At 48.0% G+C, this 21,820-nt stretch overlaps 1 protein-coding gene across 3 annotated transcripts in view; it reads left to right on the top strand.

The window, feature by feature from the left end:
* The window catches only part of DNPEP (aspartyl aminopeptidase), a 479,746-nt gene that overhangs the window by 186,508 nt on the left and 271,418 nt on the right, over window positions 1-21,820 (top strand). For all 3 annotated transcript variants that reach the window (XR_014980105.1, XM_085650112.1, XM_085650111.1), the window contains exons 3-5: window positions 1,721-1,809; window positions 5,566-5,679; window positions 18,221-18,346. Coding sequence is in view for 2 of the 3 variants with exons in the window: in XM_085650112.1 (XP_085506238.1) it covers window positions 1,721-1,809; window positions 5,566-5,679; window positions 18,221-18,346 (329 nt within the window). In the remaining variant the exon portion in view is untranslated. The remainder of the gene's footprint in view (window positions 1-1,720; window positions 1,810-5,565; window positions 5,680-18,220; window positions 18,347-21,820) is intronic.

The raw sequence follows: 21,820 nt of genomic DNA on the forward strand, positions 1-21,820 counted from the left end.
TCTTCTGCGGTCTCATCTGTTGAGATTACCTGTATCTTTCTCATTTTCACCTCCTTGTAATCCCTCTCAGCACTGGGTAGAGCTCCGGCACTGAAAGCAACCTGTGCTCCTGGCTGACCAGCTTTGCTGTACCAGCTGCATTACTCTTTACTCCTGCGCCTGGTTACACCGTGTGTTCAAATTCTCTCTCTTGATGCTACTGACCTCACCTCTTTTCTGGCTGTAAGCTTCTGACGTTGCTTCTCTGTTTACTTCTAAACTCCACAAGCTTTTTGCCTCCTCCTTGCCAGACCCTTCTCCTACTTGCAACTGTGCTTTTGATTTAGATTCTCTATGCACTTTCTTATGCAGATATGTATTCATAAAGGTACTATGCGGAGAGCTTCCTGTCTTGATGGTTCACAATATATCGACAGGGGTTATGGGGGAAAAGCCTAGTAAGTAAGAGTAAGTAATATGGCTTTTAAGGGAGCTGAATTGCGGTAAGGTGGTGTAGGTTGCTGAGTGAGGGTCAGATTTTTCTTGGGGGATAACAAAGATTGCACATGGAACAGACTGTAACTCAATGGATGTTGTAGCACTTGGAGACGTTAGGGAGACCGACATATTCCAAAAATACTCCCCGGTTACTTTCCTGTTGCAGTTTCCTATGCTGTGCATTCCCGCTTTCATTCTCGATCTCTGGCCTGTCTTTCTCTTTTTTGTATTGACTCTTCAGTCACCTTCTCTGCTCATGGTGCGTCTTGATTTTGAATCTGTAGGTATCCGCTCTACAATGTTTGTAAAATGTGCCCCTTGATGATCTTTATGGGAACCTCAGCTTGATCATTTAATTTGCCCTTCTCAGTTATGGCTTTGCTCTTCTTCTTGCCCGAATGCTCTTACCTTCTGAACTTGCAAGTGAGTTATTTGGCCGAACGGCTCCCAGGCAGACTCTGAAAGAGTTTCCAATTCTGTGTGATATCCGTGCCATCTGGATGACCGCTTACTCCTTAAAACTGAGGCACTCATACTAAATCAAGGTTCTCATCCTGAGAGGCCCTCCGTCCATTTGAACCTCCAACATCTGATCTCCAGTCCTGGTCAATCAAGTCTTCTTTAATCCTGTTTTCTTTTCAAGCTCCAGCTCCTGCTCGTGTATTCTCATCTCTCGCCTCTCTCGTTTAGCTGCCATTCATCACTGATCTTCAGTCATGCATCCTTTGTGCCTGATGGACTAGACTCACAGATCCGAGTGGGTTGTTTTTATAGCAGTCTGTGGGCCTGTTGTATGGTCTGGGGGTAGGATTCTTACTGTTTATTTTCCTGATATTAGCACAACCATTGCCTTCAGAAAACGCTAATGAATGCCGCCTCCCATACCTTGCAAAAATGCCCATACAGCTTGTCTGAACTAGTTCAAACTGACCCGATTTGCGAATGATGGCCACTTTCTTTTAGTTAGATGGTTTGCTAATGGGGGTCACTTTCACTTTAGTGCCTATGCCTACTGTTTTTCCCAGTCCGACCCTGACTACAACTCCTGTGGCACGAGTATTATAGAACTCCATCGGCTTCACCACAGACTGCCCCTCTATAGAGGCTGCCCATCAGAGGGAAACTGGAGTACATTCAGACTAGACAGATAAACCGAAATTAAAGAATAGGTCTTTTCTCAGCTGAGAAGGTAGGCTGTTTTGTTTCTCCAAACTCTGTTCTAATTGTGGTCTTTTCCTCACAGTGGTGGAAGAGTGCAAGAGTCGCCTCATCCAGGCCGGATTCCTGGAGCTGAAGGAAACTGAACACTGGGACCTCAAACCGGAACGAAAGGTGAGTGTACCTTAGGGGACTGCGATGCATGTTGAGATCTGTGCACCCCTCAAGTGAGTTCAGCACCCTGCTAGATTTTCCATCTGTGCCTGCTTCTGTGATGGTTGCAGTTGGTTATTTTTCCTTGTTTTTTGTAGGTGTTTACCTCTTATCGACCAGGAGGCCTATGGCAAAGTCCCTTTGTTGTTTACCCTCTATTGATTACGAAGGGTGTGATCAATACTATTTTGATATTCGGGGTTTGTGGATACCAGGGCCTGTTTTTGCCAGCTAAATGGTGTAATGGGTTGTCTTTCATTTGTTTTTATAAGTAGTACCCTTTATGACTGAGAGCCTGATTTAAAGTTCAACAGACGGGTTACGGATATCCCGTCAGGTGTATTACAAGAGCCACAGGACGTAATGCACTTATAATACGGTGGACGGGATATCCGCCACATTTGTGACGGAATAACCTGTTGGACTAAATCTGAATCGGGCCCAGAGTCTCTTTCATTGGTTCGTGTAGGATGTCACCGAGCACCACTGAAAGTTGAGTAAAGGCAGCTACCGTTCAAAGTCAAGGACTCTGGGCCGTTCCCGCTGATGGGTCTGGCCCGGCACTACAAACTTTTATCACGTTCCAAGTCTTGGTGTAAGTCGAAGTCAAAAATAAAAACACAACAAGTGCAAGCAGGCCTATTTCCATACTTGTCACCCTCCTCTTGAGAAGTCGCCAGGATATGAAAGTGCCCTGCTGTCCCACTCCCCTACTGAGGAGCCAATTCCGCAGCTGAGCCCAATGCACCCCGATTTTCTGGGTCCATTGGCGATGCCGCAACAAATTGAGGTGTTTAAGGAGGCCATGCTTTGCAATTTTGTCTCCTTACCGGCATCCTCTGGCTTGCCTTTGGCCCCGTGGATCTGCAGAGATCTCGAGTCAGGTGACCACTAGCGAATCTATCCTCAGCGGTGGCTTTTCCTCCTGAACCCGGTTTGGGTTCTGCTCTGACTATGGAGACGATGCCATACCCAGCACCATGGTCTCCTGCCTCGTCCATGCCAGCACGGACATCAACTACACCTTAGGACGACATTGAGGCCATAGGTCTGTCCAACTCCGAAAGGAATCCATCTTGACAGCCTGCACCGTGATCCATGGCGGTTCCTGCCGCATCAACAAGACTGAACGAGGACATCGAGGCCATAGTTCTGTCCACCTCGAAAAGGAACCCATCTTGACACCCTGCACCATGATCCATGGCGGTTCCTGCCACATCAAGACTGAACGAGGACATCAAGCCCATAGTTCCGTCCAACTCAAAAAGGAACCCATCATGACACCCTGCACCATGATCCATGGCGGTTCCTGCTGCATCAACAAGACTCAAGGAGGACATCGAGCCCATAGTTCTGTCCGACTACAAGTCGAATTCATCTGGTCATCAGCCGAAGCCGTGCACCAATTCAGTGCACATAAGGAAAGTAGGAACCCCTTTAAGGTCCCACTTGGCATCACAAGAGATTTAGGGGGAAACATGTGGACGAAACCTTTGAAAAAATGCATCCTCACAGGTGATTTGAAGAAAGACGGTGGGTCTGTTAAACTCAGAAAAGCTGAAAGGGCCGACAAGTAACCAACCTTTGGCAGTGCCCACTGCAAGTCTCTGCTGGGCAAAAGACAGAACGAACAGTAACAGTTTGGCTTGCAATGGGTTCGTATTGCAGGTGCTACAGCAAGCCACAAACTTGTCCCAGTGTCTGGTATACATTGACTTTGTGGAAGGAGTCCTGGCTGTCAGGATGACATCTAGTAGTACAGGAGAGGGATTGAATGCAGTCGGCTGCTAGCGCTCCATCTCCACGCATGAAGGTATAGACTCTGCAGGCCCGTGTACAAGACCCAGTCCTGATGCCGCATCAGAAGATCCTCCAGAAGCAGTGGCTTCATCCGAGGACAGATTCTCATGTCCAGAGGTTCCACTTCAGACCGAAACCAGGGTCACTTGGATGACTTGGGCCCAGTCGTTCTTGATCTTCAGAACTTTAAGCAGGAGAAGTAGTGGCTGGAAGGCTTGCAGGAGTCTCGAGCTTCATACCAAGTAGATTCTATCTCTTGAGAGAGAGCCCTCTTGAAACTCCAACACACAAAAGTGTTGACGTTTCGCATTCTCAGTGGTGGCAAAGAGACCGAGATTGGACTCTCCCCAATGGAGGAAGATGTCCTGCTCCACCTTCGAGTTTAGTTGCCATTCATGATCCACCAGGTGTCGCCAACCTAGTTTGTTTGTCCCAGGTGTGTTGTATGATCCAGAAGGTGCTCTAAAGATGTAGTCAGGCCCAGAAGCTCTGATCACAAAATCCAGGACCCCACTCTTCCATGCTTGATGCCTCCGCTGATCACCTCTCCCATATGACCCCCCCCCCCCCCCCCCCCTCAACCCAGCGGTGACTTACCTGTCACCACCTCCCTGTGTAGGACTGGGAAGAGGGGTCTGCCACTGGTCCGATTGGGCTTGAGCAGCCACTACTGCGGATCTTTGCAGGTTGCCGTCTCCTTTGAAACCTGGATAGAGTCCGACAGGTTGTCTCTATACTGGGCCCAATGAGACTTCTGATCTCACTGCAAAGCCTGCATATACCATCTGATGTAATCGACGAGCAGGATGCAGGAGGCCAATATCCCCAGACGTCTAAGTCATCTGCACTGAGACCAACTACTGAGGCTAGAAGATCGGGATCATGGTCCGAATGTCATGGACTCATTTCACTAGGGAAGTTCAAAAACCCACTTTATCCAGAATGGCTCCTATGAACTAGAGTCTCTGTGAAGGAGTAAAAGCACATAGATGTGGAGCTACTGCCTTGACAGCTAGGTCTGACGGAAACAGTATTTTGCCCGTACTGTCCTGCAGAACATTTGGTCTTAGTCATTCCACAGTCCCACCACCTGGGGAAGTACTGCTTTGGTATCTATTCTAAGGGTGAGGAATCGATGGTTAGAAGTATCTATAAAAAGAACAAGTTACATACCTTCGGTAACTCTCTCGGATGGATATTCTATCAGACCAAATATTCCTTGCAGCCCTCCCACCCAGATTAGAGATCTGCACTCTGGTACAATTGTGATGTGGAGTTGTTCGGCAGCCGCAAGACACGATTTATGGGCGTGCAGGGCTAGGCTCAAAAATCTTTTGGGTCCGGTCTGGCTCCGGGGGAAGTTTTGAAGGTGAAGAATCTGTGGTTGGATGGAGTATTCACCAGAAAGAGCATTTCCGATGGTAAGTAAGTTGTTCTTAAGTTGCAGCTTTCATATACATGACTGGACTCCTCCCTTTGATTTTGCTTAGAGGAGCCCAATCAGCACAAAAAAAACCCAACATATTGCGTATGGGTTTTTCAACTTCTTTTGTCTGCATTTGGTAGTAATTGTCAAACATTCATAGCAGGCGAAAAAGTAGAAAAGCGTTTTTAGCTTTTTTTTGTTTCTTTGGCCAGTTGGGCTCCTATGTTTCTCAAAAGATTTTGGTGTACCACGCACCGCTAGGAGGCAGTGTGAAATAACTTCGAGTTTGTGACAGCAAAGGAACAGAAACAAGAGCAGTGACATGGAGAGTAGCAAAGAATGAGGTTTAATACATTAGAGCTTAGAAGTGAAGAGGTTGAGGAAGAGGGATGATGGAATGGTTGACACAACTGTGGAGGGTTCTGGGAGGACTTCTGTTTAAGTATCAGACTTGTATTGATCTGCCTGAATGTGTCTTTCTTCTCTTCTAGTATTTCGTCACAAGAAACTACTCGACTATAATCGCTTTCGCTGTTGGAGGCCAGTACAGACCTGGCAATGGGTTCAGCATGATCGGGGCGCACACCGACAGCCCGTGCCTGAGGGTAAGGGCATGTGATCACCTGTGCAAGGCTGCGAACAGACTTCATCTTCTGTGGTGCATTCTTCTATCAGAAGTCACAAACAACACTTCACACTCTCTTGCTGAGTTGGACTTGGCGCTGGCTCCATCCCCACGCGCTAGGAATTGACAGTGTGTCCTCCCTCTGGTGCACCACACCCACTCACACTGCCCCAATCCCCAGCTCTCAGTGACACTCACAGACTCGTGCCCACATTTCCCCTCGCTAGATCCCAGTATCTCATTGGCTGAGAACCCGCACTGTATCCAAGTGTTATGGAAGCACTGATGTGTTACTTTCGACCCTCCGCTCATCCTTTGCATTCGTACCCAGAGACCCCCCAAACACATGTCTAGTAACATATGCTTCTCAGGGAATGATTCCTCTCCATTGCTGTCCCTTAGGAAGATTGACAGCTGTGGAGTTTCTTTGAGGTTCATTAATTCTGCATGGATGGTAGCGACACAACAGGACGTTACTTCGTGCTCTACGTCATACAATAATATATTGCAATTCCTGCTATATGTTATATTATATGATTGCTATTTGTAACATACGGTGTATGCCGAGGCTTCATGGTGATGTATAAGACAGCAACACACCCTAGAGCACTGTTAAAAAAAAGTGTGAGGACCAAACGTTATAGTTTGAAAGAAAGGTCTTCAGTTTTTTCCTTAAAACAAGGAGCGATGACACTGAACGTAGCTGGCTTGTAGAGTAAAAAGTGCACTGTGGGAAATAAAGCTTGTTGGGGTGAGGATTTGAAAATTGTGAAAGGGTCCAACAGAGTAAGGGGGTTGTAGGTTTTTTAGAATCCTCCTTTCTTATTTAAAAAGGGGTTCCACACCATTTTAGAAAAAGAGGGGAGGACATATTGTCTGTTCACCTGCTTCTCCACTTCTCACAAGCTGAAAGAGCCACCCTACATATATAGAACCCTCCCTCCTGGGGCTCCTCCCCTCAGCCCTGCCCAGTGTTGCTAGAGAGTGTGTAGACTCCATCTACTTCACTGGCCTTTTCTGATGTTCTGTCATTAGCAGAAATGCTCAGACCTATTTTTGTTGGTGCCCACCTTCTTCCCCCTAGCCTGAACTTGGGACATGTTGGGCACCCTCATGGGCTTTAGTGAGGTAGTGTGTTCAAATTCCTGACCTACTCTTCAAGACATTTGTAGCACTTCTGGTTAGCATGGTGGGACCACAGGCAGTCTCCCCGGTGTCCAGAACACATTGTTGGCACTCTGGAGGAGTGTCAAGTCACTGTGGGGACCACCTGCAGGACTGTTTGTATGTTTTCCTGATGGGGTGGTCTTATCCTGATCCCCTAATCAGGGTGCTGAATGGATAAAGAACCACTGGAAATGCAACAGGGGGACTACAGTGCTCCCTCCAGTGACGCTCTGAGTGAATCCTCCATCAATCTAAGGACTTCTTTTAGTCAGCTGCATCAAAGGAAGCATTTGTAGGATCTGTAAAATAAAGTGGCTGTGTCGAAAAGGACAAAGGGGTTAGCTTGTATGCAAACAAATATTCAAGGGAGCAGAGATTGCGTGCAGATGGTGGACATCCACATGAAACTTCAGTGTCTGTCTCCATATACTTCGCAATCCAACTCTCCCAGCCTAGGCACGCTGCTTTCATGGTCCCAAATAAGAGAAGTGCAGCAGAACTGCTGGGTAGAACTCATCTGATCAACAGAACCCTTTAAAGGGAGCCCCTGCCTCACCAGTTGGGATCTTCTTGGTTAGACATTCTTTGAGGACAGCCTCAGAGCTCTCAAAGTCGGGCAGCTGCTTTCTGCCAGGCTTGGCGTGGTCCCTGGCTTGATATTTTGCACCATCTATTGGCTTCTTTGCCAACTGAGTGTAATTATTTTGGATTGTTCCACCTGTGGAGGAGAGATGATACACCAGTATTTCTGGTCAATTCTTATCACAGTTTCCTCACCTTTTGAATTCCCCTGAGCGCCGCACTGGATCTGGAACTTTCCACCAATTGCTTTAGTGTACTGGTAGGTCGTGCCATCGAAGGTAATGAAACCGAGCACCACCCCTGTGCTCCAGTCTCCTTCCTTTCCAAATACCATGGGTATGAAGCTCTGCTCCGAAAACCTTTCTCAGTGTTTTAAGGACTCCAGATTCATTCTCTTCGTGACAGTGTGCCAGGGAAAATGTCTTCCCCGCTGCCATTGGAATCATACGATGCCAAGACTGCAGGAAGCAGATAAAGGTCACAAATCCGCACAAAGTCAGTCTGTATTGTCTAGGGTTTGCGCATGACTCAAAGTCCTGCCACAAACGCTTCTTGATTCACCTGAAGACCATCCGGATGTGGGAGGTGCAACTGTACTTCACCAAGCTGAAGACATAGGGTAGATCTCTCTCCTAGCGGTGGACTCGCTCATCCTCCAAGTCATTGGGACGCTCTTGTGTCCGGACCCAATCCCGCTTCAAGTCGCTGTTGTCTGATAAGTTGAAGGTGAAGTCTAAGGACAAGTCCAGCCATGAACACAAACTCCAAGTGGGGCCCTTCCCAATCCCATCACCCCAGCTCCAGGAAAAAGGCATGCAGTCTGCTGACATCTTCCGACTCAGAACCTATGCCCAGGCTAGTCCCAGTGCACGCCTTTGGGCCCCATGGAACCGCAAGCACCCACAGATGGGTTTTCGCCAGTGGGGCCCACCGTGGGCCTAGCTGGTGCTAGCTCATATCTCCACATATGTGCCAAAGACCACGCCGGTGCTACTGGAACTGCAGCCTTGACTGGCGCTGGCCTTGACTTTAGTGGCACCTGCTCTCCATCCAACTCCGATATCTGTTTCAAATCCGGACCGGACATCAGCCAGAATCAACCCATTATGCAATTAAAAATGGCAGTCCAGGATTTTAGAGAATTATTGGGCAATTCCATTTCCTCCTGGCCAGTCCTTAAAATCTTGAGACCCTGTTTGAATCCGATTCGGATCCACCCAAGGCTTTGACAACATTCCACCTGAGGACTGCGATGATGAGGATGCGGATCATTTACTCCCAGCTCTTTACACTGATGCTGGCCGGTATTTACATTTACAGATTGCCAGTGGCTTCAATGCTTCCACTGAGAGTTCGTCTCATCACGGGGACCACTCCAGAAGAGAGGGCCTCTTGTGCAGTGGTATCCCGCAGAGCCCCAGAACTGTTGAAACCTCAGCTGCCCGCAGTCGAGACTAAGGCAAACCTATTGATGGAACTCAGTCTGGGTCTACTACTTTAGAAGCCTTCTTGCCCTTTAACAAAGCTTTGCAGAGACATTGATGGCTATCTGGTCCATTCCATGCTCGGCTTCTTCAGTAAGTCGTTCTTTGGCTAGTCATCATCGATCTGGGTTATCCCCTGGGGAATGGGCCTTTCTGACCCACCACCTGTCTCCTTAGAGCTTGGTGTTTCAGGCTTCCACCAGGAAGCAAGGACAACCCCAACGCATTCCTCTCTGCTCCGCTAGACAGGGAATCGAAGTGTATAGATGCGTTCAGGGCAAAGGTCTTCCTGTCTGCCAGCCTGGGTTTGAGCTCTCTGAATGCGGTCTGCATGCCCTCTGGCTTACAGCCAGCTACATCTTGCGTGCCATTCCTGAAGAATTAAGAAATGCTTTCTCTCCATTCAGGATGGATAGGATGTGGCTATGTAAGTGCTGAGAGCCTCTCTAGTTGCTAAAGACAGTGTTGGTCACTGCCATAAGCACTGCTGTGGTAACTGGGCATCTTGCCTGAATGTGCGCCACAGGCTGTTCTAGGGACGTGCAGGCTTACCTCATGGACATGTCATTTGATGGCTCCAGGCTTTTTGGAGACCATAATGATTCTTCTCTAGAGCACTTCAGCTGGTCTACGGGAGCTCCTTGGGCCTGCTATCCTCGGCTTGTCGATTTAATCTACAAAACCGAAAATGAACAGGCTACTCTTGGGGTCCTCCCTACCGCAAAATACAGCGTTAGCAACCTATGCCAGAACCTTTTCATCTTCTTTTATGGCCCTAGAGGATGTGGTGGTAGAATCTGAATCCCCAGTAAAGGCAGCGGCCCTCTTTCTCTTTGTTGCCTGCGGCGACCGCAGCCAGCTGCTTACATTCCGCTCCGATGGCCATGCCCTGCTAGTAGGGGGCACATTCATTTTTACCTGCTCTGGTGGAGTCCAGTTACCTCAGACTAGTGGGTGCTACAGAGTGTTCAATAAGGTTACATTCTGATGAATAACTTCTAACCACAGATTCCTCAACTTAAGATTTTCCCCAGGTGCCAGACTGGATCCATAAGATTTTGGAGCAGAGCGCCTGTGCATCAATAATTGGAGTTGTGCAGGTTTTTTTCTAGTCAGTTGACAAGATTTTTCCTTCCAAACATTTCCAATGAGCATGGGAATATATCTCCTCCTAAAACTGCATTTTTAAACCTTGCAGGGACTGTTGCAAACAAATGTCTGTGGCGGATCCTCATGAGGCGTGCCTCTGATGTTTGAAGTTGGGCATGATTTCTAGTTGTGCGGAAAGTGTGCCCTCATGAGCCTGAAAACCATACACGGGATCTTGAAGCCAAGCTGTATGTCTCCGAGCACCACCAGAAGTCACATAAAGACCACTCCTGCTCACAGACCTGTTCCCGCTCTTGGGGTCAGTCCGGCAACAAATCTTCATTGCGCTCCAAATCTTCATGTAAGTCAAAGTAAAAAAAGAAGTGTAAAAAGTCCACAGAGGCCCATCTCAGACTCAGCACTCTCCATATGAGACGTCATGGTGCTCCTCTGCAAGGATGTCAGGGTGTCCAACGGTCTTACTTCTGGTCCCCTACTTAGGAGTCGATTCTACAGTGGATTCTGAGGCCCCCATGTTCCCGGGTCCACTGGTGACCCTGCAACAAGTGGAGGCATTTAAGGAGGCCATCCTGTGCATTTTGGCTCTTTATTGGTTCCCTCTGCTGCACTGTCTGGCACCATGGATCGGTAGACGCCACCAGTCGGATTACCGCCTGCAGATCCGCTCTCGGTGCCGGCTGTGTCTCCTGAACCCATACCCAGCACCATGCTCCACGCCGGTTCCTGCCTCGTTGACAACGGCACGAACACCGCCGACACCATAGAAGGGTGTCAAGCTCATAATTCTGTCCGACTCCGAACCAAACCCTCTCGACCACAACAAAGCCGTAAGTTAGTTCAGTTGCTGCACTCCTGGCCCCGCAATATGTTGGTAAGTATTTGTAGATGGACCTACAATAGGCCAGTTGGCTGGATTCTTCCCCTGATACTGCGTTAGTTTCTGCTGCTCTCCCCTGATTCCATCCACAGATGAGTCTGTGTTCTTCACCTTGGTGATTAGAAGGACAGCATTTATGTGCAACAACCCCAACAATCCTCATTAGAACCTCTGCTGCCATTTAACAAGGCCCGAACGGATACTGGTCATGGGCACGAAACCAAAACCTTACTCTTGCCCACCAGTGTACAACCAAGTGGCATGTCGCCAAAGGCCCTCACCCTACGACCCCGCTTGTCTGGGAGTTCAAGAGAATGGAGGCATTTGGGAAGAGTGTGTTTTCCTCTGCTAGCGTCGCCTCGCCCTTAGGTCAGTCCATGCCAGCTTCTTGCTGTAATGACAACTTGCTTGCTTTATGGGAATCAGTTACTGAAATTTTACAAACCGGCTCAGAGGAATTGAGGCAAGATGGCACACACCTTTCAGGTTGACCAGGATGCGGCCAAGTACATAATCCAATCAGGGTCGGTCACAACAGAGTGCTTGTGCAGGGAGTATAGAGAGTATAGTGCTCTGACGCCATACATGGATGAGATCCACTGGTTTTTCAAGTGATGTTCAAGCGTCACTCATGGATATGCCTTTGTATGGGTCTCGCCTGCAGCTGGAAGACCGCCTCATCGATCTTCTCTTCTCTGAATGAATCCGCTCTTTACACTCACCTCTAGGTCTATGAGCACAATCGCACCACTAACACCTTCATGATAACGAACACCTCCACACATGCCTGAATGTCAGTGCATGCATCTGTACATGCTTCCTCCCCTCAGTGAATACTCCCACACACCACCTACCTAGACGTACCTTAATCTCTGGGTGTATGAACACAAACGTCATCATGTTAATGAACATTTGCACACTCATTACCATGTCTGGATATAGATCTGTGGATTCTGCCTCACATTGGTGCCTACATCTGCTTTCCACTTACCTAGAGATTTCTGCACATCACCTGCTTCTCTAGGTGAACACATCCACATCACAAACATCTTCCATGTATGAGCACATCCCCACAAGGTTCCTCACTTCCATGTATGAGCACATCCCCACAAGTTTCCTCACTTCCATGGATGAGCACATGCCCACATGTTTCCTCACTTCCATGTATAAACACATCCCCGTAGGTTTCCTTACGTCCATGTATGAACACATCCCCGCAGGTTTCCTCACTTCCATGTATGAACACATCCCCACAGGTTTCCTCTCTTCCATGTATGAACACATCCCCACAGGTTTATTTACTTCCATGTATAAACACATCCCCGCAGTTTCCCTCACTTCCATGTATGAACACATCCCCACAGGTTTCCTCACTTCCATGTATGAACACATCCCCGCAGGTTTCCTCTCTTCTATGTATGAACACATCCCCGCAGGTTTCCTCTCTTCCATGTATGAACACATCCCCGCAGGTTTCCTCTCTTCCATGTATGAACACATCCCCGCAGGTTTCCTCTCTTCCATGTATGAACACATCCCCCCCAGGTTTTCTCACTTCCATGTATGAACCCATTCCCATAGGTTTCCTCACTTCCATGTATGAACACATCGCCACAGGTTTCCTCACTTCCATGTATGAACACATCCCCACAGGTTTCCTCACTTCCATGTATGAACACATCCCCACAGGTTTCCTCACTTCCATGTATGAACACATCCCCGCAGGTTTCCTCTCTTCTATGTATGAACACATCCCCGCAGGTTTCCTCTCTTCCATGTATGAACACATCCCCGCAGGTTTCCTCTCTTCCATGTATGAACACATCCCCGCAGGTTTCCTCACTTCCATGTATGAACACATCCCCCCCAGGTTTTCTCACTTCCATGTATGAACCCATTCCCATAGGTTTCCTCACTTCCATGTATGAACACATCGCCACAGGTTTCCTCATCAGTTAATACATCTATGCTCCCTTCTGCAGTCAATGAATACATGCGCACACCACCTCAATAGACACACCCTCGCATCTCAAACTTTTCCATATCGGTGAACACTGCTTCTTCATATCAGGGAGCAAATCCACACACTACTTCACAACACTGCACACATCCAGAGACATTCACATTTTCCTATCAGTGAACACACCCCCTTTCTTTGTCACAATGATGAGTACATTCACATATTCTTCATACCAGACCAAAATACATCAAAACATGATACACATTTGCACATCAGTGAATGCATCCATACACCACAAACATCTTCACATCAGTGCACACATCCATATTTGTATGAAGAGGGTGCTCTATTAGCTTATCAGGCCCTGCAGGATAGATATGGCCTCTCTCGGGGGGATTACCTACTACATTCGGCCCTGGTTTCGGCAATACAACGTCACTGGAGGGAAGGACTGTTGGAACCGCAGACGTCCATTGCATGCCAGTATGTAGTGATGGCGGCGGGGACCGTCAAAGATATTACATGTCTCTACAGGTGCATGGTGAATGAGGGAATGGAGCCGTTGAGGGAACTGCAAAGGAAGTGGGAGGTGGACCTAGGTAAGGCGATCCCCGAGAAGACATGTGCTCAGTTAGTTAGGAGAGCATGGAAAAGTCCTAGGAATACCAGATTTCAGTTGGTTCACTTTCTTATCTTACATAGGGCATATTTAACTCCTGCTAAGATTAATCAATACTTTAAAATAGATACTGCCCTGTGCCCACGTTGCAATCTGGAGGGGGCGGAGTTTCATCACATGATGTGGGGTTGCCCGCAACTAGGAATGTATTGGGAGGAGGCGGTCGACCTGCTTTGCGGAGTTACGGAACGACGAGTAGAACCTGACATGGGCACTTGTTTACGGCACTGGTTTCCGCATACACCCAAAACAAAAGTAACGAGTATGTTTTTAGATCTAGGTTTGTTGTTGGCTAAGAGAGAGATCACAGCGCACTTGAAGTCAATGCGAGGGCCAAACATTGAGTGGTGGAAAGCAGTATTGATTAAATGGGCAACAAGCGAAAGCACAGTTCAGCTTCAACATGCTAATCAGACTACTAATGATAGGGCGTTGGAGACTGCAAGGGCATGGGAGGCCATAGTTGTGGCATCGCAGATGCCCGAGGCAGACTCACATGCAAGCTCGGCCCTGGATGCACAGACGGGTTCAACAAAGAAAAGGGAGGTACCCCTTAATGTTTATAGGGACGAGGTATATTAGTGGACACAAAAAGACAAACGTTCCCAAGACAAAGCGTATATGCAGAGAAAAAGGCTTCTCACTGGCCAAATGGTTCCTAAAAATAATTGATCGTATTTAGGAAAATCTCTTTTTCAGTAAGAGCCACAATATAAAGAAAGACCTTTGGATAACTCTTATTAACGTTAACACAGTGCAACATGTGGTTTCAAAAACATACTATTCATTACAATTACGGTTAAAAAAGTTTTATTATAAAATAAAAATGATAATATTATATTACATATTCAGTAAAATGCTATATGTAGCCTTCCTCCCACTAAAGGTTACAATCTAATACGAAGGGTTAAAAAACAGTCGACGCGGCGTTTCGGTGTTTGGTTCAATGGTTTCACCTTCTTCAGGACCAAGAATTTTCATAAAATCTTAATTGTGCGATAGATTGTTTTTATCAATTGCATAATCTTGTAGGGGCACCTTTTTCAACAACTTTATGGTCTCAACATAGGGTGCTCTATTCAACTATAGTTGCTTTGTATAATATCCGTTGACGTCACCGTATTGTGATTTAAGGTGGGAGAATGGTATCAGTCCAGATTCCTCTATATATGGGATTCTATTCGGACGATGGAGCAAGCACTTTATGCGTTTCAATCATGGCTTTATTAAGATGCTTGTATTATTGCGGACTCCTCATAGTGCCAGGTTTTTTACTCTGTGTGTATGTTGGCGGCCTCCCTGCGTCAGCGGATATTCGGGATTCGGTTCTACACAGACTGGTTCGCCATGAACCACAAGAGCAGTAGGGAAACCCTAGACCTAACCCTGTAGTGCATCTGTTGAAATGGGATGATTGGTGCTTAGGTTGTACTGTCCCGCTGTTACTACGATACGACGGCCTTCCGGGGGACCTTATGAGGGCATACCCAGCGGAATGGGCAAGGGTCATAGCAGCTCTCCTAAACGATATCATGATGGGAGGGGCAGTGCCAGAATCCTGGAAAGGGGCGGTGGTGGTCCCGATTTATAAAAAAGGATGCAGGGAAACACCGGGGAACTATCGCCCTATAAGTCTGATAGACTCCACCCAAAAGATAGCTGGTAAAGCTATCCTTGGAAGGATTCTCCACTGGGTGGAGGAGAATAAAATCCTATCAGACTTTCAGGCAGGTTTCCGGGCTGGTATGGGGACAATAGAGCAGGTGTTTAGGCTGGCACTACTGGGGTGGAAGGTGGTGGAACTAGGCAAGGGTAGTCTTTATTTGGCCTTTATAGACCTGAAGACTGCCTTTGACCTAGTCCCCCGGGAAGAGCTTTGGAGGGTGCTTTATGAGTTGGGATTACCCCCTTACATCTTGTCCCTACTCATTAGCCTTCATGCCCATACCTTTGCACAGGTCCGTTGGGGTAAAAATGGAGAGGTCACTGAGAAGATACCAGTGTCCAGGGGCGTAAGACAGGGCTGTGTCTTGGCACCCACCCTATTTTCACTATATGTGAATGGGGTGGTAAAACATCTTCAACAAGAACCAGCCGACGCCCCCTGTCTTGGAGGAGTACGTATCCCCACCCTGCTTTTTGCGGACGACACGCTCCTGATCTCGAAGACCCCACAAGGCCTCCAGAAATTGCTAACGCGATTCCAGGAGTTCTGTGCTGCAAAAGGCTTAATAATAAATGTGGACAAAACAAAATATCTAGTCCTAAATCCTCCTAAGAAACTGGGCCGTCCACCTACACTTAATTCGATTCCCTTAGAGAAAGTAGCCGAATTCGATTACCTCGGTATTCGGATTACGGATAGGATGTCTTGGGCAAATCATATTGACAAAATGGTCCTCAACCATAGGAGAGTAGGAGGAGCTCTCATGAGGGAGTTCAGGGCCTCACCTAGGAGATCACTTACCCCAGTAATTGATATCTACAAGGCCAAAGTAGTGTCATCAGCCTTGTATGGGGCAGAACTGTGGGGCCACTGCCGATTGGACGCCCTAGTGATAACGGAGAGCAAGCTATTGAAATCCATTATCTCCATTCCACTGAGCACACCATCTGTACCAGTGTGGTTGGATATGGGCTGTAAAAACATCAAAGATCAGGCCCAGCTTCGCCCGCTCCTGCTATGGACACGAATCTGGAGGGGTGAAGAACTAAAATCCTATGCGGATGCTCTGGGGGAAATAATGAGTCTGGGGGGTTGGGCTAAGATAAGATGGTTAAGAGAAACTAAAAAGCTTCTGGAGAAGATCGGACTAGGAGACCATTGGTCATCACGTTCAGCCCCCCCAAAAGAAGTTGTCAAGGCGCTTTACTGGAAATGGACTGCGGAGCGTCTAATTACAAACTCTAACCACTGCAAGTCCACTGTCGCCTTTTTACAAATCAAAGACATTGTGGCTTTTGAACCCTACCTGGATCTGATCACCCTCCCCTTCGACCGAGCCCTTTATTTTAAATTTAGAGTTGGATCCCTCCCCCTAGGTGCTCTGGTATCGAATTGGACATCAGCGGCCCGTACTTCTCCCAACTGTGCATGTTGTCCGAGTAGGGTTGAGTCCATTGCGCATGTCCTATTTGAATGTCCGGATTATGCAAGGCCTAGGAGTTTTTGGTTGAAACCTCTTTGTCGAAATATGGGCACACGTAGCCACCGAGTAGCCTTGCGTATCCTAACCACGGACACTTCCCCCCCCTATAGTGTGTGGAACAGCAAAATTTTTAAAGCAGTTTTGGCTTATTCGTTGTAAGAGATTGTCAGTAGCTGTTTAATTCTTTTTTAGCTAATTTAGTAACGGGCATTTCATGTCCTTTTATCTTTTTAATGAATTTTATACTGGCTTCTTGTAGCAATGCTTCTTTTTGTACACTGTAATGATTGTATTTTATTATGCTTATAAGATATCTTGCATATCGAATAAAAGCTAACTTGAACTTGAACTACGATAAGTATTGCAGAAGGATCTGTTCTCTCATTTATAAGCTGCAAGTAGACCGGGCGCACCGGTGGTAAGGGGGGGGCCGGGAGGGAGCTGGGTGTGGGTTGGTTTATTTTATGTTATATTACTCAGTTAACATAGCACTAGTGCTCTGTGATTCTTAGCAAGAAATGGACTTCTATCTGATTGCGATACGTTATAGCGCTATGTGGCGGGAGGGAGATAGCCTATAAAGTGTAAGCATATAAAACCGCGTGCTTGTACTGATGGGGGAAACTGAGACAATTGATCAGAGGCGTTGTTGTGATGATGTACACTGAGTACTAATACTGCTGTACTATTTGCCTGATGTTATTTGGAAAACTAATTAAAAAAAAATATTTTTTAAAATCAGTGCTCCCATCCACATACCTTGCACGTCTCTGCACCAGTGCACGCATCCACAGACCTTGCACGTCCCTGCACCAGTGCACACATCCACAGACCTTGCACGTCCCTGCACTAGTGCACGCATCCACAGACCCTGCATGTCCCAGCACCATTGCACACATCCACAGACCTTGCACGTCCCTGCACCAGTGCACACATCCACAGACCTTGCACGTCCCTGCACTAGTGAACGCATCCACAGACCCTGAATGTCCCAGCACCAGTGCACACATCCACAGACCCTGCACGTTGCTTCACCAGTGCACGCATCTAATAACCCTGCATGTCCCTGCACCAGTGCACACATCCACAGACCTTGCACGTCCCTGCACCAGTGCACACATCCACAGACCTTGCACGTCCCTGCACTAGTGCACGCATCCACAGACCCTGCATGTCCCAGCACCAGTGCACACACCCACAGACCTTGCACCAGTGCAAGCATTCACAGACATTGCACATCTCTGCACCAGTGCATACACCCACAGACCTTGCACATCCCTGCACCAGTGCACACATCCACAGACCTTGCACGTCCCTGCACCAGTGCACGCATCCACAGACCTTGCACATGTCCCCATCTGTGAACTCTGCACACCACCCTTGTCTATTTATGAGCAGAGAGTGTGACACATCCACACATGGCTCTCTTTTGACTGCCATGAGGCATCATTGCAGACAGCACAGATATCCACCTTTGTTTGACATGTTTTTGTCTCCCCGCCTCTCTGCCCAGGTGAAGAGGAAATCTAAGAAGAGCCAGTCGGGCTGCATCCAGGTTGGTGTGGAGTGCTACGGAGGCGGAATTTGGAACACCTGGTTTGATCGGGATCTCACGGTTGCCGGAAGAGTGATTGTTAAGGTGAATCTTCCCTGCTCTGCCCTTCATGTTCTGTGATATTCTCGTGAGCTCCAGATGTTATGTGTGCTGTCCTGGTGCTCGGATGTCACTGAGGTTGTTTGAGCTGACATTTGAGGTGCGTGTTTTCAGGAGTCTTAAGAGGTCGGAACGCTGATCTAAAGGGTAAGTGGTCAATCAAACTAAATATATATGGACTGTGAAACCCAGGGTTTGCTGGCTGTGCTCCGTGAATGCAGCGGCCTGCAGAAGGGAAGCAGGCACTGCCACTTCTTGGGAAAGAGCCCTCGGTCGTTGCTCGTGTGGCCCAAGGCTCTGGATTCCGTACGCATCAAGGAGAGCCCCTGTGATGTGTTTGGGATGACGTCTTCGAGAGCGTGCAGCTGCCCCGTAGCTGCCGTACATGTATGTGTCATGTGGACCATTACAGTGGCCTGAAGCACAGCCGCGATGGCCTCAAGTGAAAGGATATATGTCTTCTCCGCAAACTCCAGAACCTGGAGGATCGCTTCATAACAAGTCAGATCGGATGGCTACGGTGGCCTCAAAACACCAACATTGTGACTCTTAAGGACTTTCTGTGGCCACCTCTTCTGTTGATGCAAGGCACTCAGATGTCATTCGTGGCAGAGCGAGGGCTTTTCCTGAAATAGAGCAGCGCCTCGTGCACGTCGAGTGGGTGCAATCATGACAGACTATCCAGGTAAGGTAAGGGTGATAGATGTAGGAAGAAGGCAATAATGGGGTGCAATGCAGTGTCAGGACATCTGTTCATCCAGAGCATGAGTTGAAGATAAGACACGCTTGGGAGAGACTCGACAAACTTATCAGGAAGAGAAAAACAAGCATTTGCAATTCAACAGGTCTCGCATTTGTTAGAGTTAGAGCTATTGTAATTACAATATCTTCTTAATATGTTTTTGTACTGTAGTGAATTTATGTAAAGAGACATAGCTCCAGCGCTTTGTAGTGGACTAAGTATGTGGATTTACAACTGGTATGTAAGAATTACTGGTGGTGGCGAGAGGAGTAGGTAGCAGTAGTGTGCACTGTCTGGAGCATCTGGAATGAATAGTTGACTTTTGAGAGAAGCAGCGGCAGCAATCCCTAGAGTAGCAATAATGGGGAATTACAGTAGGACAGAGAAGCAGATGTAGTACTGTCTAGAGGTGTAAGAAGTAGAAATTTCTTTGGAGTACAGTAGTGTAAAGTGCCGTGATGTGCTAAAATGGAAGCTCCATAAAAATATAAGGAGTCCCATTCCGGAGAATAAAGGGCCGTGGGCTGGTAAAGCGAAAGCGCCATCAAAGTCTAAGAAGTTAGATATGGAAGAATAAAGTGCCTCTTGGTGACTTAGCAGACGGTGGCAGGACCGGTGTCGGGCGGGTGCATGCGTGCGGTCACTGCTGCCACAGAGAGGCGCTGCCCTGTCCAGATGCAGGGCCTGCGGGGTACAGGGCCGGCTCTGACGCGAGTGTGCTCGCCCGGCACATGCCCTCTCCCACCACCGCTTCGGGCTGCGCAGGATACAAACACCGACACAAAAGTTAGTCGCACCCCTGTGAGAAGCGTCTAAAAGTCTTAACATGGGCATCCTGTGTCTGACCTCTCGCTTGCTGGCTGCTACGCGGAAGTGAAAGTGGCAAGAAGATCTAAGAGGCTCCCACAAACAAGCCGTCGCCATTGCGCGAATGTAAACAGTAAGTGCTCACCCACTAATTAAAGGAGACAGTCTCAAGCTGCAAGCAAACGATCCAGTCCGGTTGGGCGGGGCCTAAAGGAGACAGGGTGGTCACCAAAAAGCCTCACTTTCAATCAGAGGCCAGCGTTTTCCATAAAGGATGACGCCGGCCAATAGAAAGGGTGGGCGGAGCTTCCACTCCACTTCCGAAATCTCCTAGATAGATACAATAGATCTCGTAGAGCGAGCAGCGCATGCGCTGCAATGCTAGGCGAGACCTAATGAAGCTGTATGTATAATTTGGTGGATTGCCACCAGTTCAGTAATGGTTCTTGCCTTTGCTCCCCTGGTGCACGCCTGCCTGCTGTATTTAGAGATCTCCACCTGCCTGGCGCAGATCCCTTCATAAAAAGGGAATAGGGAAGGCCGTTCAGTCACTGTAAGTGTCAAGCTACCTGCCACGGTTTTTATGTATTTGTTTCTGATAAAGACAACATCAATAGCCCTGACTGCAAGGAGTTTTTCTCTGTGCAGTTGGGTAGAGTGGACCGGGAGGAGTGATTATTTCCATACCTGGTCTGTCATGCGTCGCGTGGCTGACCTGGGCTTGGAGAACCAGTCACTGTCCCTGGGTGGCCCGGTGCGGATGGATCATCAGGCCAAGATCCTCTGCTCCCAGAGGTGACTGAGGCTTTTGGGTGTGGGGGGTGGGGGGAGGTAGGTAGAGCAGTACCTCTGCCTCTGAATGGGGCAGGCTAATCGAAAAGATTGGCAGATGGGGCAGCGGACTTTTCTTTTTGTCCTGGTATTGCCACCAAAATAACGCTTCAAAGAAACCTTGCTCCCAAAGAGGTAGAAACACAACCTGCTACGTACATGAGATCTCTTTTCTAGAATGTATTCAGTAGCTAGATAGGAATCTAAAGGGGCTTAATGTTCATCGGACGGGGAGGGACCTCGTAAGGTGTCCATACCTGAGTAAGAGATACGACAGTCCCACAAAGTAAGGGGGGACCTCGTAAGGTGTTCACACCTGAGTAAGAGATACATCAGACCTACAAAGTAAGGTGGGGCCTCGTAAGGTGTCCACACCTGAGTAAAAGATACGACAGTCCCACAAAGTAAGGTGGGACCTCGTAAGGAGTCCACACCTGAGTAAGAGATACATCAGTCCTACAAAGTAAGGTGGGACCTCGTAAGGTGTCCACACCGGAGTACGGGATACGACAGTCCTACAAAGTAAGGTGGGACCTCGTAAGGTGTCCATACCTGAGTAAGAGATACGTCAGTCCTACAAAGTAAGGTGGGACCTCGTAAGGTGTCACACCGGAGGAAGAGATACGTCAGCTCTACAAAGTAAGGTGGGACCTCGTAAGGTGTCCATACCTGAGTAAGAGATACATCAGTCCTACAAAGTAAGGTGGGACCTCGTAAGGTGTCCATACCTGAGTAAGAGATACGACAGATCTAATTGCATGTTAGGGGAATCCCCCAAAAATATACACCCTCTGTGCTTGAATACGAAACGAAGCCATGATTAACAGTAAGGATATTGAGAGAACACTTTAATTGCCTTACTCAAAACAATGTATGCTCATCACCCCCTAGAGGAACCCTGCTGCGGGGGCAACCTTGAACGGCCTCCATGTTTACCTTGGTTCTCCTTGGCGATGTCTAGTCTGACCTGTGGATGGTATAGAAGTGGATCGCTTTAATCGGGAGACTGCACAGTATGATATAGCAGACACGTAGATACTTGCTATCGGTAAGCCACTCCCCTCAAACCCTCCAGAGAT

This window comes from Triturus cristatus, chromosome 3_2 (genome assembly GCF_964204655.1).
Source record: "Triturus cristatus chromosome 3_2, aTriCri1.1, whole genome shotgun sequence".
Classification (NCBI taxonomy): Eukaryota; Metazoa; Chordata; class Amphibia; order Caudata; family Salamandridae; genus Triturus; species Triturus cristatus.